At 48.5% G+C, this 12,662-nt stretch overlaps 1 protein-coding gene across 2 annotated transcripts in view; it reads right to left on the bottom strand.

Moving 5' to 3' along the window:
* Positions 1-12,409, bottom strand: part of LOC144611697 (SH3KBP1-binding protein 1-like) — a 40,756-nt gene extending 28,347 nt beyond the window's left edge. The window contains exons 1-6 of one of the 2 annotated variants that reach the window (XM_078430923.1): positions 12,150-12,409; positions 6,064-6,117; positions 4,141-4,186; positions 3,853-3,926; positions 2,081-2,139; positions 313-393 (exon numbers count right to left, since the gene is read on the bottom strand). In XM_078430923.1, the coding sequence (XP_078287049.1) occupies positions 313-393; positions 2,081-2,139; positions 3,853-3,926; positions 4,141-4,186; positions 6,064-6,117; positions 12,150-12,232 (397 nt within the window). In that variant the 5' untranslated portion in view covers positions 12,233-12,409. Of the gene's footprint in view, positions 1-312; positions 394-2,080; positions 2,140-3,852; positions 3,927-4,060; positions 4,187-6,063; positions 6,118-12,149 lie in introns of those variants that run through there. The other variant, XM_078430924.1, reaches the window with a different exon arrangement.
* Between the last annotated feature and the right edge of the window lie 253 nt (positions 12,410-12,662).

The raw sequence follows: 12,662 nt of genomic DNA on the forward strand, positions 1-12,662 counted from the left end.
GTCTATTGTCTATTGTTCTCCAGAGATGCTGCCTGATCCGCTGAGTTACTCCAGCACTCTGTGAAACGTCACCTGCTGGAGTAACTCAGCGGGTCAGGCAGCATCTGTGGAGAACATTGATAGGTGACGTTTCACAGAGTGCTGGAGTAACTCAGCGGGTCAGGCAGCATCTGTGGAGAACATTGATAGGTGACGTTTCACAGAGTGCTGGAGTAACTCAGCGGGTCAGGCAGCATCTCCACTCAGAGCACAACCTGACCTGGGTCCCTGGAACATCAGTAATGAAACAGGAGTGAAGGCCAGTGGGCGTACCTGGTGGGGGGAGGAATCCATGAAATAGGACACTCCCACACGAAGAGCGCTCTGAGTCCGCGCACAGTTCCAGGCGTCGAACTGAGAAAGGGAATGAAAATCCAATGTAAAGAGTCGTAGTCACACAGTGATACAGCACAGAAACAGACCAACATGCCCCAGCTACACTAGTCCCACCTGCCTGCGTTTGGCCCATATCCCTCCAAACCCTGTCCTATCCATGTACCTGTCTAACTGTTTCTTAAACGTTGGGATAGTCCCAGCCTCAACTACCTCCTCCGGCAGCTCGTTCCATACACCCACCATCCTCTGTGTGAAAAAGTTACCCCTCAGATTCCTATTCCGGAGAAAGGTCTGGAGAAGGGTCCTGACCCAAAATATTAATCGTCCACTTCCTCCACAGGTGTTGCCTGACCCATTGAATTACCCCAGCACATTGCTCAAGGTTTGCTCAAGATTCCACTACCTGCAGCTCCTTGTGTCTCTGCTGTTATTTATATTTAGTTCTGAATATTGGTCCACCCCACCCTCATCCTCCCTCTCCCAAGCGACTCTGACTCCATGAGAGGAATAGATCGGGTAGACACACAGAGTCTCGTGCCCAGAGTAGGGGAATCGAGGACCAGAGGGCTCAAGGTGAAGGGGGAAAGATTTAATAGGAATCTGTGTGTGTGTTTATATACACCAATCAGCCAAAACATTATGCCCACCTGCCAAATATGCTGTTGGTCCTCCGTGTGCAGCCCCATACGCAGCAGGGTGCGATGCACTGTGTATTGTGACACATTCCTCCCGTGACCACCATTAAAGGGCGGCACGGTGGCGCAGCGGTAGAGTTGCTGCCTTACAACAAATACAACGCCGGAGACTCAGGTTCGATCCTGACTACGGGCGCCGTCTGTACGGAGTTTGTACGTTCTCCCCGTGACCTGCGTGGATTTTCTCCGAGATCTTCGGTTTCCTCCCACACTCCAAAGACGTGCAGGTTTGTAGGTTAATTGGCTTGGTAAATGTTAATATAAATTAAAATATTCTCCCTAGTGGGTGTAGGATAGTGTTAGTGTGCGGGGATCGCTGGGCGGCGCGGACTCGGTGGGCCGAAGGGCCTGTTTCCGCGCAGTATCTCTAAATCTAAAATCTAAAGTGTTCTGTGACTTGTGCCACAGTCGACCTTCTGTCGGTTCGGACCAGACGGGATAGCCTTCGTTGCCCTCGCGCATCGATGAGCCTTGGGCGCCCAACACCCTGCCTGTCGCCGGTTTGTGGTTTGTCCCTCCTCGGACCACTGTCGGTCGGTACTCACCACTGCTGACCGGGAGCACCCCACAAGCCTTGCCGTGTCAGAGATGCTCTGACCCAGTCGTCTGGCCAGAACAATTTGGCCCTTGTCAAAGTCGCTCAGGTCTTTACTCCTGCCCATTTCTCCTGCATCCAACACATCAACTTCAAGAACTGACTGTTCACTTGCTGCCGAATATATCCCACCCCTTGACAGGTGCCATTGTAACAAGATAATCAATGTTATTCACTTCGCCTGTCAGTGGTCATAATGTTTTGGCTGATCGGTGTATATGTGTATATATATATATATATATATATATATTACATAAGGATTTTTTCAGCTTCAGGTTGGAGGGGCCACAATATTCAGTGAGGAGCAGTGCTCTGCATTAGAACAAAGTCACACATTACAGGCTGAATGTTAATGTCCTTTTTGACTTGGACCATTTCCCACGTGTCCATTGCCCCAGTTTATCGCCCCTCTTACCCAGCGGAGAAATCCCGTAGAACTCAGCCTCGTGGCGAAGCAACTCGGTATTGGTCTCTCTGTCAAGAAATAAATCCAGACTTAAGTTCATGTTCATAAGCGATAGGAGCAGAATCAGGCCATTCGGCCCATCAAGTCAACTCCGCCACTCAATCATGGCTGATCTATGAATTCTCTGCCTCAGAAGGCAATGGGGGCCAGTTCTCTGAATGCATTCAAGAGAGAGCTAGATAGAGCTCTTAAGGATAGCGGAGTCAGGGGGTATGGGGAGAAGGCAGAAACGGGGTACTGATTGAGAATGATCAGCCATGATCACATTGAATGGCGGTACTGGCTCGAAGGGCCAAATGGCCTCCTCCTGCACCTGTTGTCTATTGCTCCCTCTCAACCCCATTCTCCAATCCTTTAGTTCACAGGAACCCAGAGCTAATTAAAAACAGAAACAACTGCAGCAATTAAACCATCAGGGCATTGGAACTGTTTGATCATCCTGGGTGTGGGTATCTCCTGCCACCGAGGGCTTGGTGGGACCAGTAACTCACCCAAAGGTTCGTTGGTCAGTGGGACCAGGAGCGAGCGGGAGATGTCAAGAACTAGCAGTGAACCAGAAGGGGGGTAAACAGTAATGCCCCCAGTGCCTTCAAGGCCCCCGGTTCGATCCTGACTACGGGCGCCGTCTGTACGGAGTTTGTACGTTCTCCCCGTGACCTGCGTGGGTTTCCTTCGGGTGCTCCGGTTTCCTCCCACACTCCAAAGACGTGCAGGTTTATAAGTTAATTGGCTTCAGTAAAGATTGCAATTTGTCTAGTTTAGAGAGACACAGCGTGGATATGACAGGTTTGCAAGGTTATGGGCCAAACGCGGCAGGTGGGACTAGTGTAGCTGGGACATGTTGGGCAGTGTGGGCAAGTTGGGCCGAAGGGCCTGCTCCCACGTTGTATCACTCTATGCTGCAGTAGAAGGAGTGGTGCGGCACGGTGGCGCAGCGGTAGAGTTGCTGCCTTACAGCGAATGCAGCGCCGGAGACTCAGGTTCAATCCCGACTACGGGCGCCGTCTGTACGGAGTTTGTACGTTCTCCCCGTGACCTGCGTGGGTTTTCTCCGAGATCTTCGGTTTCCTCCCACACTCCAAAGACGTGCAGGTATGTAGTTTAATTGACTGGGTAAATGTAAAAAATTGTCCCTAGTGTGTGTAGGATAGTGTTAGTGTGCGGGGATCGCTGGGCGGCGCGGACTCGGTGGGCCGAAGGGCCTGTATCTCTAAATCTAAATCTTAAAAAATTCAGCCAACCAAGCCCATGCCGACCAGCAATCCTACACACACTAAGGACAATTTACAATTATACCTAGCCAACTAACCGACAAATCTGTACGCTTTGGAGTGTGGGAGGAAACCGGAGCACCCGGAGAAAACCCACGCAGGTCACGGGGAGAACGTACAAACTCCGTACAGCAAGCACTGGTAGTCAGGATCTAACCTGGGTCTCTGGCGCTGTGAGGCAGCAGCTCTACCCGCTGCGCCACCGTGCCGATTTGTAGCTTAATTGGCTTGGAATCATTGTAAATTGTCCCGAGTTGTGTGTAGGATAGCGTTAGTGCGCGGGGATCGCTGGTCGGCCTGGACTCGGTGGGCCGAAGGGCCTGTTTCCACGCTGTATCTCTGAACTAAATAAACCAATACTCTTGCCACTGGCAGTCACAGTTTGCCAAGCTATTGATACACAACTGTGACACTTGCCGACCGACTCTCCCTGTCTGTTAAGGCCGTTACCTGGCATCCAGCTCTCTGGTGCGAAGAAAGTTTAGTATTGTACCAAACACAGTAGGGTCACGGTCGATAAAAATCTAGAGTGAAGAACAAAGAGCTTTTTAAAACCCATCCTGATTTTACTTTGAATCACAGTGTGGCCGGCTCGATTGTAATCATGCATTGCCTTTACGCCAATTGGTTAGCACGCAACAAAAGCTGTTCGCTGTACCTCGGTACACGTGAACATAAACTAAACAAATCAGCAAATCTACGCCATTTCTATTTGCAGCTGATGTCAGAGTTACTCACAGCTCCTGTTTCATCCCTTAGACTGAAGATGCGACCACTCAGGAGGCTGTAAAGCAAAGACAAAACTCAGCGACGTTTGAGGTACAGGCCACGGAAAATTCTAAGCTACTTACCCTTCCAGTCCTAGCCACCCCCTCGTCCACAAACCCCTACCCACCCACCCACCAAACCAAATACTTCAAGTAAGGAAGGAACTGCAGGTGCTGGTTTAAACCAAAGAGACACACAAAACGCTGGAGTAACTCAGCGGGAGAGGCAGCATCTCCGGAGAGAAGGAATGGGTGACGTTTCGGGTCAAGACCCTTCTTCAGACCGGTTGGAGATAAGGCAAACGAGAGATACAGACGATGATGTGGAGAGATAAAGGACAATGAACGAAAGATACCCTAAAAGGTAACGATGGGCGGCACGGTGGCGCAGCGGTAGAGTTGCTGCCTTACAGCGAATGCAGCGCCGGAGACTCAGGTTCGATCCTGACTACGGGCGCCGTCTGTACAGAGTTTGTACGTGGTTCCCGTGACCTGCGTGGGTTTTCTCCGAGATCTTCGGTTTCCTCCCACACTCCAAAGACGTGCAGATTTGTAGGTTAGTTGGCTGGGCAAATGTAAAAATTGTCCCTAGTGTGTGTAGGATAGTGTTAGTGTGCGGGGATCGCTGGGCGGCACAGACCCGGTGGGCCGAAGGGCCTGTTTCTGCGCTGTATCTCTAAATCTAAATCTAAAAAAGGAAACAGGCCATTGTTAGTTGTTTGTTGGGGGAAACGAGGGGTTGGGTAATGCGAAGGAACTGTAGAAGCTGGTTTGAACCAAAGGTGGACACAAAACGCTGGAGTAACTCAGCGGGTCAGGCAGCATCTCTGGAGAGAAGGAATGGGTGACTTGTGGAGACTGGGGGCTCAGTGTTTGCACCCCACAGGTATCAGCCACCAGTCTGGAAACACCTATCAAAAATGCTCGCCCTTTTCCTGTCTTTTAAAGAATCATTTTCCACACTAACCTGCAACCCACAAAATTGAGCCATTCCTTTATTAAAATAAGTTCATGTTCATCAGTGATAGGCCATTCGGCCCATCGAGTCTACGCCGCCATTTAATCATGGCTGATCTATCTCTCCCTCCTAACCCCATTCTCCTGCCTTCTCCCCATAACCCCTGACACCCGCACTAATCAGGAATCTATCTCTGCCTTAAAAATACCCACTGACTTGGCCTCCACAGCCGTCTGTGGCAATGAATTCCACAGATTCACCACCCTCTGACAAATAAATTCCTCCTCATCTCCTTCCGAATGGAACATCCTTTAATTCTGAGGCTATGACCTCTAGTTCTAGACTCTCCCACTAGTGGAAACATCCTCCCCACATCCATGCATCGGGGGAGGGGACCTTGAGCTTTCGAGCGACTGTAATCTCAGACTCACACAAGAATGATCCCAGTAGGTTAACATATGATGAGCGTTTGTGGGCACTGGGCCTGTAGTCGCTGGAGTTTAGAAGGATGAGGGGGGACCTCATTGGAACGTACCGAATAGTGAGCGGCCTGGATAGAGTGGATGTGGAGAGGATGTTTCCACTAGTGGGAGAGTCTCGGATTAGAGGTCACAGCCTCAGAAATAAAGGACGTTCTTTTAGGAAGGAGATGAGGAGGAATTTCTTTAGTCAGAGGGTGGTGAATCTGTGGGATTCTTTGCCACAGAGGGCTGTGGAGGCCAAGTCAGTGGATATTTTTAAGGCAGAGATAGATAGATTCTTGATTAGTGCGGGTGTCAGGGGTTATGGGGGGGGAAGGGGGGTTGAGAGGGAAAGATAGATCAGCCATGATTGAATGGTGGAGTAGACTTGATGGGCCGAATGGCCTAATTCTGCTCCTATCACGTATGACCTTATGACTTGGGTCTCCACCCTGCACCGGTCGGCAATTCTTACCTGGAGAAGAATGAGTCTGGAATCCAGGTGAGGGTTTGCCGGGAGGAACTAAACCTGTAGGAGATATAGGAATCCAAATATTAATCTCCAGTCGAAGGTCGACACAAAATGGCGGAGTAACTCAGCGGGTCAGGCAGCATCTCTGGAGAGAAGGAATGGGTGACGTTTCGGGTCGAGTCCCTTTTTCAGTCAGTCTGAAGAAGGGTCTCGACCCGAAACGTCACCCATTCCTTCTCTCCAGAGATGCTGCCTGACCCGCTGAGTTACTCCAGCACTTTGGGTCGACCTTCGATTTAAAGCATCTGCAGTTCTTTTCGACGCATTAATGTCCAGTTGTTGTCTCCAGCCTCTGGGAAACAAGGGGTCTGCACCCACCCACCCGCAACGCCCCCCCTCACACCACAGCAGCTCAGACCCCTCAGGCCCTACATTAGACAATAGACAGTAGGTGCAGGAGGAGGCCATTCGGCCCTTCGAGCCAGCACCGCCATTCAATGTGATCATGGCTGATCATTCTCAATCAGTACCCCGTTCCTGCCTTCTCCCCATACCCCCTGACTCCACTATCCTTAAGAGCTCTATCTAGCTCTCTCTTGAATGTATTCAGAGAATTGGCCTCCACTGCCTTCTGAGGCAGAGAATTCCACAGATTCACAACTCTCTGACTGAAAAAGTTTTTCCTCATCTCAGTTCTAAATGGCCTTCCCCTTATTCTTAAACTGTGTGTGGCCCCTTGTTCTGGACTCCCCCAACATTGGGAACATGTTTGGTACATTGTTCGTACATTGAAGGCCCGGTAAACATAGTTGTGGTAGTACCTTCACCCTTTATAGATTCATGTCTGTATGATCTTATAGAGGTGGATAAAATCACGAGAGGAATAAATCGGGTGGACGCACAGAGTCTCTTGCCCAGAGAAGATTTACGAGGATGTTGTCAGAACTCGAGGGTCTGAGCTACAGGGAGGTTGAGCAGGCTGGGACTCTAGGCCTTGGAGCGCAGGAGGATGAAGGATGATTTTAAAGAGGTGTTTACAATTATTAGAGGAATAGATCGGGTAGATGCACAGAGTCTCTTGCCCAGAGTAGGGGAATCGAGGATCAGAGGACGTAGGTTCAAGGTGAAGGGGAAATGGTTTAATAGGAATCTGAGGGGAAACCTTTTCACACAGAGGGTGGTGGGTGTATGGAACGAGCTGCCAGAGGAGGTAGTTGAGGCTGGGATTATCCAAATGTTTAAGAAACAGACAGGTACATGGATAGGACAGGTTTGGAGGGATATGGGCCAAATGCATGCAGGTGGGACTAGGGTAGCTGGGGCATGTTGGCCGGTGTGGGTGAGTTGGGCCGAAGGGCCTGTTTCCACGCTGTACCACTCTACGAGTCTTGGAACAGTACAGGAATAGGGCCTTCGCCTGTCCATGTTGCGACCAAATATGACGGCAAATTAAACTAATCTCAGTGGCGGCAGAGTGGTGGATGTATGGAACAGGCTGCACTAATTTCTCGACCTGAAACGCTACCAATCCCTTTTCTCCAGAGATGCTGCTTGACCCGCTGAGTTACTCCAGCTTTTTGTGTCTCTTTACGGTGTAAACCTAATTCTAACCCCCAGCATCTGCAGTTCCTTTCTACACAGGCCTCAGTAAAATTGTAAATCGACCCTAGTGTGTCGGATAGTGTTAATGTACGGGGTGATCGCTGGTCAGTGTGGACTCGGTGGGCCGAAGGGCCTGCTTCCACGTTGTATCTCTAAAGTCCAGGAGAGGCAGGTACCATCTCTGTTTGTGTAGGAAGGAACTGCAGGTACTGGTTTACACCAAAGATAGTATACAAAATTTTGTAAGTTTCTATAAGATCCCCCCTCAATCTTCTAAATTCCAGCGAGTACAAGCCGAGTCTATCCAGTCTTTCTTCAGATGAAAGTCCTGCCATCCCAGGAATCAATCTGGTGAACCTTCTCTGTACTCCCTCTATGGCAAGAATGTCTTTCCTCAGATTAGGAGACCAAAACTGTACGCAATACTCCAGGTGTGGTCTCACCAAGGCCCTGTACAACTGCAGCAGAACCTCCCTATCTCTGTACCTCGACTTGCACTGTGGCCTAATTACCGAGCTGATGATATGTTGAATTATTGTCTGTTTATGGTGTTGTTGCCTTAATGGGCCAAGTAAAGCTCCAGAGAAGATGGTGGAGGTACATGCAGTGTGCAGGAAGGAACGGCAGATGCTGGCTTACACGGAAGATAGACACAAAGCGCTGGAGTAACTCAGCAGGACAGGCAGCATTGGAAGGAACTGTAGATGCTGGATTGCTGCCTGTCCTGCTGAGTTACTCCAGCATTATGTGTAACATAGAAACATAGAAAATAGGTGCAGGAGAAGGCCATTTGGCCCTTCGAGCCTGCACCGCCATTCAATATGATCATGGCTGATCATCCAGCTCAGTATCCCGTACCTGCCTTCTCTCCATACCCCCTGATCCCTTTAGCCACAAGGGCCACATCTAACTCCCTCTTAAATATAGCCAATGAACTGGACTCAACTACCTTCTGTGGCAGAGAATTCCACAGATTCACCACTCTCTGTGTGAAAAAAAACGTTCTCATCTCGGTCCTAAAAGACTTCCCCCTTATCCTTAAACTGTGACTTCTTGTTCTGGACTTCCCCAACATCGGGAACAATCTTCCTGCATCTAGCCTGTCCAACCCCTTAAGAATTTTGTAAGTTTCTATAAGATCCCCCCTCAATCTTCTAAATTCCAGCGAGTACAAGCCGAGTCTATCCAGTCTTTCTTCAGATGAAAGTCCTGCCATCCCAGGAATCAATCTGGTGAACCTTCTCTGTACTCCCTCTATGGCAAGAATGTCTTTCCTCAGATTAGGAGACCAAAACTGTACGCAATACTCCAGGTGTGGTCTCACCAAGGCCCTGTACAACTGCAGCAGAACCTCCCTATCTCTGTACCTCGACTTGCACTGTGGCCTAATTACCGAGCTGATGATATGTTGAATTATTGTCTGTTTATGGTGTTGTTGCCTTAATGGGCCAAGTAAAGCTCCAGAGAAGATGGTGGAGGTACATGCAGTGTGCAGGAAGGAACGGCAGATGCTGGCTTACACGGAAGATAGACACAAAGCGCTGGAGTAACTCAGCGGGACAGGCAGCATCTCTGGAGAGAAGGAATGGGTGACATTTCGGATCGAGACCCTTCTTTAGATTAGAGGGATTTGGACCAAACGTGGGCAGTTGGGACTAGTGTAGCATGTTGGCCGGTGTGGGCAAGTTGGGCCGAAGGGCCTGTTTCCACGCTGTATCACTCTATGACTGAAACTCCATTACTCCTAACCTTAAAGCATCTGTCTTTGCCTAATCCTAACCCCCAGCCCCAACCCATCTGGCTCTGTCTAACCCCCACACTCACACTCACACTAACACTCACACACACACACACGAGCACAAACACTAACACACTAGCACTAATATTCACACTAACATGCACACTCACACTAACACTAACACACACTAGTACAAACACTAACACACTAACACTCACACTAGCACTAACACTAACCTTCACTCGAACACAAACACACACACTAACCCTCACACTAACACTAACACACTAACACTCTGACGGTAACACTAACACACTAACCCTCACACTAACACTAACACACTAACACCATCACACTAACACTAACACAAACACACTAACACACTAACCCTCACACTAACACTAACACACTGACAGTAACACTAACACTAACACAGTAACCATCACACTAACACTAACACACTAACACTAACACACTGACACACTAACACACTGACAGTAACACTAACACTAACACACTAACCATCACACTAACACTAACACACTAACACCAACACACTAACACTAACACACAAACACACTAACACACTAACCCTCACACTAACACTAACACACTAACACTAACCCTCACACTAACACTAACACACTGACACACTAACCATTACACTAACACTAACACACTAATGCAAACATACTAACCCTCACTAACACACTAACACTAACACACTAACCATTACACTAACATTAACACACTAACACACTAACGCTAACACTCACACTAACACACTAACCCTCACTAACACTAACATACTAACATACAAACACACTAACTATCACACTAACACTAACATACTAACACACTAACACTAACACACTAACCATCACACTAACACACTAACACACTAACACTAACCCTTACACTAACACTCTATCACACTAACACTAACAGTAACACTAACAGTAACACTAACAGTAACACTAACACACTAACCATCACACTAACACACAATCACACTAACACTAACATACTCACACACTAACATACTAACACACTAACCCTCACTAACACTAACACGCTAACACACTGACACACTAACCATTACACTAACACTAACACACTAATGCAAACATACTAACCCTCACTAACACTAACATACTAACACTAACACACTAACCATTACACGAACATTAACACACTAACGCTAACACACACACTAACACTAACACACTAACCCTCACTAACACTAACATACTAACATACAAACACACTAACACTAACATACTAACACACTAACACTAACACACTAACCATCACACTAACACACTAACACTAACCCTCACACTAACACTCTATCGCACTAACACTAACAGTAACACTAACAGTAACACTAACACACTAACCATCACACTAACACTAACACACTATCACACTAACACTAACATACTCACACACTAACATACTAACACACTAATCCTCACTAACACTAACACACTAACGCTAACACACTGACACACTAACCCTCACACTAACATACTAACACACTAACTATTACACTAACATTAACACGCTAACACACACACTGACACACTAACCCTCACACTACACTAACACACTAACACTAACAGTAACACTAACACACTAACACTCTAACACTAACAGTAACACTAACACACTAACACACACACTGACACTAACACTAACACACTAACACACACACTGACACTAACATACTAACACACGCACACTAACACTCTAACATACTAACACACACACACTAACACACACTGCCACTAACACTAACACACTAACACACACACTAACACTAACACTCTTAACATACTCACACACTAACACACTAATCCACACTAACACACACACACTAACACACACACTAACACTAACATACTAACACACACACTGACACACACTAACACACACACTAACACACACACTAACACTAACATACTAACACACACACACACTAACACTTACACACTAACACTAACACACTAACCATCACATTAACACTAACATACTAACACACTAACACACTAACCCTCACACTAACACACTAACACACTAACCATCACATTAACACTAACACACTAACCATCACACTAACACTAACATACTAACACACTAACCCTCACACTAACACTAACACACTAACCCTCACACTAACACTAACCCTCACACTAACACTAACACACTAACCCTCACACTAACACTAACACACTAACCATCACACTAACACTAACACACTAACACTAACATACTAACACACTAACCATTACACTAACATTAACACACTAACACACACACTGACACACTAACCATCACACTAACACTAACATACTAACACACTAACCCTCACACTAACACTAACACACTAACCCTCACACTAACACTAACACACTAACCCTCACACTAACCCTCACACTAACACACTAACCATCACACTAACACTAACATACTAACACACTAACCATTACACTAACATTAACACACTAACACACACACTGACACACTGACACACTAACCCTCACACTACACTAACACACTAACACTAACAGTAACACTAACACATTAACACACACACTGACACTAACACACACACTGACACTAACACACACACTAACACACACACACTGACACACACACTGCCGCTAGCGAGCCGACACGGAGTGGAGCCGCTGTCGCTGCCGCTGTATCCGCTGTATCGGCTCTCCCGGCCGGCGCCACCACCCACCTCTTGCCGCCCACATTGAGGTGGATGATCTGTCCGGGCCTGGCGCTGGTGGCGGTGCCGGTGCCGGTGCTGGTGCTGCCCATCGGCCCGTCCACTGTCCCGGCCCGGCCCGGCCCGGAGCCGCCACTCACGGTCAACTCAACCTTCCGCCAAAACACCCGACAAAGTCCGGCTCAAAGTCCCACAAAGTTTGCAAAACTCCGCAAAGTCCCGCCAACTCGGCCCAAACTCCGCAAATAGTCAGGCAAAGTTGGCACAAAGTCCCGACCCCCAGCCCCAGCCCCGACCCCCAACCCCAGCCCCGACCCCCAACCCCAGCCCCGACCCCCAACCCCAGCCCCGACCCCCCCCCCGCTGGGCCGCCGCTTCCGTGTTCCCGGGGCCCGGCCCTTAAACAACAGGGCGGGGGGGGGGGGGGTGAGCGCTGTGGGGCCCACACCAGATATCAGATATCACCTGGGACCTGGGATCTGCTTCTCTGGGACTCTGGGACCTGGGACCCTGGGACTCTGG

This window comes from Rhinoraja longicauda, chromosome 41, assembly GCF_053455715.1.
Source record: "Rhinoraja longicauda isolate Sanriku21f chromosome 41, sRhiLon1.1, whole genome shotgun sequence".
Taxonomy (NCBI): Eukaryota; Metazoa; Chordata; class Chondrichthyes; order Rajiformes; family Arhynchobatidae; genus Rhinoraja; species Rhinoraja longicauda.